Source organism: Oncorhynchus gorbuscha, linkage group LG12 (assembly GCF_021184085.1).
Source record: "Oncorhynchus gorbuscha isolate QuinsamMale2020 ecotype Even-year linkage group LG12, OgorEven_v1.0, whole genome shotgun sequence".
Taxonomy (NCBI): Eukaryota; Metazoa; Chordata; class Actinopteri; order Salmoniformes; family Salmonidae; genus Oncorhynchus; species Oncorhynchus gorbuscha.
The window spans coordinates 61451694-61457370 of record NC_060184.1 but is presented as its reverse complement, the minus strand read 5'-3'; the positions used below and the strand labels follow the sequence as shown (position 1 = coordinate 61457370).

The window sequence follows — 5677 nt, the reverse complement described above, 5'->3', positions numbered from 1 at the left end:
TCTATCTCTCTTTCTCAGCTGTTTCACACGTTCATAGCACCCTCCTTCCTCCTCAGTCTGTGGAGTTATAATGGGGAATGTAACATAATGTCAAATGTTCATTTCATGGTACTTCTACTGACTCACATTGTTCTCTCATAACAGGGGTTATCCTCATCAGCTGCTGTCAGATGAGCCTTTGTGTTTCTCAGACTGCAGAAGACATAGTAACAGAAACAGAGGACCAAGGACCTTTGGAAAGACTAGTTGTTGCATACCCATAAGCTCTAACATAGTGGATTCTCCTCTCACACACCCCCACTATAACAATGACTCCAACCGTGAGTTAGATTGAGCACATTTTCTATTGATCCTCCTTACAAGACAAATAAACCAATTTGATGTTTCTACGCCCTTTCTATTTGTTTTCAAATGATTCAAGGCCACGATGGGTTAGAATGAGTAGAGCGATGAGCAGCGAAGAGTGACTGTGCATGCTGCAGTTTGATGCGGAGTTCAGGAGCACCTGGAAGCTAATACTGCACTTAACATTTCCAATATCTGTGTTCCTGCCTTTAGTCTGTCTACTAGGCACTGGCAGGTTAGAAGACACCTGTGGCAACTAAGTGAATTTGAGAAAAAAATGTTGCTGTGAAGTCACATTTAACTACGAGAGTCAATAAAGACGACCAAATAACAGCCTACCTGTATATCCTATTTTTCTTAATAAAATGTTACCCGTTCCATGCACCTCCTGTCTCACACAGCATAGTATCATAAAGAGAAAAGCAGGTTTGCCATACTTTTAACATGTACATTATTCTATCAGACATGATCACCTTACTGTAAGCTAATGGTTAGAGTCCGACTGGAATGAAAACGTAAATGCCAGAGAATGCTAGACATTTGTCCTCACCTGAGCTGCATAGCCGTCTTGTTATGGTAATATACATCAGGGAGGCCTAGAGAGTTTTTCAAAGTAGCCTTCAGTGAATGAGTGGGTGAATCTATTAAACTAGTTATGGACAACCATTTCAATAACAATCAGGTAAAATATGACATCAGATTCAGTTCAATGGGTTTAAGCCTATGGAAATGTGTACACAATAAAATAGACTAGGGCCAGTGACCTGTAGATATATATTTTTAAAACATAAACAGTTAATCGGTCTGGTATCTAGCCTATCTATACAGTACATGGAGTGAACAGACAAGAAATCAATATTGATCATCTTTGTCAGTGAGCCAATGGTGGATTCACAGATTATGATTTTTGACAGGCCTATTGTGCCAACTGCTGATGTCACTAACAGACACAAAGGCCTGGAAATAGCCCTTAATTTATAAAAATATACAGTGGGGAGAACAAGTATTTGATACACTGCCGGTTTTGCAGGTTTTCCTACTTACAAAGCATGTAGAGGTCTGTAATTTTTATCATAGGTGCACTTCAACTGTGAGACGGAATCTAAAACAAAAATACAGAAAATCACATTTTATGATTTTTAAGTAATTAATTTGCATTTTATTGCATGACATAAGTATTTGATTTGAGTACCTACCAACCAGTAAGAATTCCGGCTCTCACAGACCTGTTAGTTTTTCTTTAAGAAGCCCTCCTGTTCTCCTCTCATTACCTGTATTAACTGCACCTGTTTGAACTCGTTACCTGTATAAAAGACACCTGTCCACACACTCAATCAAACAGACGCTGACCTCTCCACAATTGCCAAGACCAGAGAGCTGTGTAAGGACATAAGGGATCAAATTGTAGACCTGCACAAGGCTGGGATGGCCTACAGAACAATAGGAAAGCAGCTTGGTGAGAAGGCAACAACTGTTGACGCAATTATTAGAAAATGGTAGAAGTTCAAGATGACGGTCAATCACCCTCGGTCTGGGGCTCCATGCAAGATCTCACCTCGTGGGGCATCAATGATCATGAGGAAGGTGAGGGATCAGCCCAGAACTACATGGAAGGATCTGGTCAATGACCTGAAGAGAGCTGGGACCACAGTCTCAAAGAAAACCATTAGTATCACACTACGCTGTCATGGATTAAAATCCTGCAGCGCACGCAAGGTCCCCCTGCTCAAGCCAGCGCATGTCCAGGCATGTCTGAAGTTTGCCCATGACCATCTGGATGATCCAGAGGAGGAATGGGAGAAGGTCATGTGGTCTGATGAGCTTTTTGGTCTAAACTCCACTCGTCATGTTTGGAGGAAGAAGGACGAGTACAACCCCAAGAACCATCATCCCAACCGCAAAGCATGGAGGTGGAAACATCATTCTTTGGGGACACTTTCCTGCAAAGGGGACAGGACGACTGCACCGTATTGAAGGGAGGATGGATGGGGCCATGTATCACGAGACCTTGGCCAACAACCTTCCCTCAGTAAGAGCATTGAAGATGGGTCGTGGCTGGGTCTTCCAGCATGACAACGACCCGAAACACACAACCAGGGCAACTAAGGAGTGGCTCCGTAAGAAGCATCTTATGGTCCTGGAGTGGCCTAGCCAGTCTCCAGACCTGAACCCAATAGAAAATCTTTGGAGGGAGCTGAAAGTCCGTATTGCCCAGCGACAGCCCCGAAACCTGAAGGATCTGGAGGAGGTCTGTATGGAGGAGTGGGCCAAAATCCCTGCTGTAGTGTGTGCAAACCTGGTCAAGGACTACAGGAAACATATGATCTCTGTAATTGCAAACAAAGGTTTCTGTACCAAATATTAAGTTCTGCTTTTCTGATGTATCAAATACTTATGGCATGCAATAAAATGCCAATTAATTACTTAAAAATCATACACTGTGATTTTCTGGATTTTTGTTTTAGATTCCGTCCCTCACAGTTGAAGTGTACCTATGACACAAATGACAGACCTCTACATGCTTTATAAGTAGGAAAACCAGCAAAGTCGGCAGTGTATCAAATACTTGTTCTCCCCACTGTGTATTGCCCTGACCTTGTTACCTTGCTTCTACTGTAAGACCCACTCATAGTGTAAGCAACAACAAAAAAATTCTCCCCCATATAAGAGAAAAAGTGAGTTGCATATCATTTCAATTGAGAGCTGATTTGTTAAATGTATTTATTTCATTCCATCCACTTAAGTATTTGATTCAGATCAATTATCACAACACTTTGGCTCTCCTTCACAAGTTCAAAGTCATCAGGAAACTCTGTAGCATAAACTACACAACAATAGTGGGATTCTTTCCATCATTACAACTTAGGCCTTGGCCAACAATTAATTGCCAAGTGTCCCTCTGCTGCTAAGCCAGGTTAATGTAAGGTTGACACTGCTTAAACTGTCAAAGATTAGGTCTAAACATTATTGTTGAGCCTCTCCTGAATAACCATCAGGGATGGAAAAGGTCTTGGACTGTTTTTTGAGTTCTCCTATAGTGTAGTCCACATGGATGCATATATGTCTGGAACTGTCCTCTGAGGGAGACATGTTGACCTCGCCCACCACTGTGGTGTCTTGTCTCACATCGACTGGTTCATCCAGATACAATACTGCCTGCTTCCAGTGCGTCTCCGGTTTGAACGGAGATGTGGAGAGAACCAGGGGCTTCTCCTCGCCACCGGGAAAGGTCACCGTGAACCACACGCAGAGCGCGTTCACGGCAGACGAACCGAAACACTCGCACTTGAATGCCCCCTTCACGGATTTCAGCTGCTCCGTGGTAACCGAGTATAGATCCAACTCGGCGAACTTGGAGGGGTGGGAGAGCACGTCCTCTACCGTCACCAAGTTCACGGTGATGTCATTGCTCATGATGCATTTCCTGGCGAAGTCAGACATGCACGACATGTCCACGTCGTACTGGTCCTTCACAGTTGACCAGAAACTTAGCCGGTCCTCCACCACTAAGTCATTGATGGGTGCAATGTACAGTTCGGCCTTGGAAGGCAAAATAAGGCCGCCGGCTTTAAGCCATTTGTCGCGGGCGAAGAGGACAGAATTCAGCATAGATTCGTGAAGCAGCGCGTATCCCATCCACTCGCTTACTATCACGTCCACCTGCTCCGGCAAATCGATTGTCTCCAGAGTCCCTTTAATCACATCGATTATGTCTTCCATCTTGTTGTGTTTAACGATTTTAACAGCTTGATCAGCGATTGAACTAGCCTCCACCGCGTAAACTTTCCTGGCCCCGGCTTGGGCGCAAAATATGCTTAGAACGCCGGTTCCTGCGCCGACATCCAACACTACTTTCCCTTGGATCAAACTGCTGTTCCTCAGTATCCCTGTCCTGTACGTGTTCGTCCGGACAGTGTCTGCAATCATTTCTTCGTGAATGGTAACATCAGAATAGCTGTCAAAGTACAGGTTATCCTGCACATTTTTGTCTAATTTCCTTTTCTTTGTGAAGTGGGACATTTCGCTTGCCCTCAGATTCTTGTTATCACGTTGGAACGTCAGTGCATTATACTTCCGGAAAGAGGAAACGGGTTGCACCTTGGTCTCTGTCGTTTTAGAAGCAGTCGAATTCGTAGATTTGCTAGCTATTTGTTTTTAAAGAACTACATTTCCCAGAAGTAAAAAGCGAACCATCAAATGACAGTGGTCGCAATGCGTTGTTTGATGCTGCGTTCAAACCATCTGTGAGCTCAGAACTCGGAAACTCTGACTTCAATGCGTTCAAAACAACTGGGAACTCGGAAAAATAACAAGCTCCGACTGGGAAACGGTCATCCAACTCAAAATTTCAACTCGGGCATCTTTCTAGAGCTCCAACTTTCCGACCTGAGGATCACTGACGTCATGATTGGGCGCTCGTATTTTTCCGATGTCCCAGTTGATTTGAACGCGGCATCATTCATCGATTGATCAGTGGATGACATGAGTAGCAGGACATCAAATATCATCTTGAAGAATAGTGACAAAGCTGTTTGATCATGAAAAATATGTAACTACTGAATGTGCACAACCACAACCATCCATATCAAATGCAGCATTAAAGAAAACTATCATCCCCATTTCCCTCACTCCTCATTATCTTATGGTGCTTTCAAGAAAACTGCGAACTTGGAAAAATAAGAGGTCAAATAATGACGTTAGTGGTCTTGAAGTCGGAAAGTCGGAGAGACCCATGCTCCCAAAGAGGCCCATGCTCCCAAGATGGAATTCCAGGTTGGCAGACCTTTCAAAATGATTTTTTCCCAGTTTGAGCTTGTTTTTTCCCCATGTTCCCAATTTTCTTAAATGCACTGTGCAAGTTCGAGTTCCGAGTTCCCAGATATTTTGAACAAGGCATTATGGTGTCTTATAATAATAATAATAATATATGCCATTTAGCAGACGCTTTTATCCAAAGCGACTTACAGTCATGTGTGCATACATTCTACTTATAAAAGAAAAACAATACACATTTTGTGAAATTACGATGCAGTGGGCATCATAGGCCCACATGTGCTCCATCAGGACATGCTTTGCTGTGGGGAAGGCCAATTATAGGCTAAAGCAGGTCCACAAATAGTTCTAAGCTCTCCACCCCGAAAATGATGGCAGGTAGAACACATGTTTATGGCACACTGGAAGAGGAGAACACATGTTTATGGTTCTCCTCTTCCAGTGAATCCTCTGTGACTTTCCCAGGTCCTTCCAGATATCCTTGGCTAGCGCTAGTTGGAGAATTAGCAAGAGCTGTATTCCATTTCACGAAGATGAAGAGGAGAGAGCTGCCAGGTTG

The 5677-nt window shown here is 43.6% G+C and overlaps 1 protein-coding gene across 1 annotated transcript; it reads right to left on the bottom strand.

The window, feature by feature from the left end:
• Positions 1–3049: 3049 nt before the first annotated feature.
• Positions 3050–4429, bottom strand: prmt6 (protein arginine methyltransferase 6). The gene has a single exon (XM_046290786.1). It carries the CDS (start codon positions 4363–4365, stop codon positions 3310–3312), a length of 1056 nt encoding a protein of 351 aa, XP_046146742.1. The 5' UTR covers positions 4366–4429; the 3' UTR covers positions 3050–3309.
• Positions 4430–5677: the final 1248 nt, after the last annotated feature.

Bases quoted from the DNA above. Each gene is read 5' to 3' on its own strand.
- prmt6 (XM_046290786.1), bottom strand. From the start codon at position 4,365: ATGTCCCACTTCACAAAGAAAAGGAAATTAGACAAAAATGTGCAGGAT.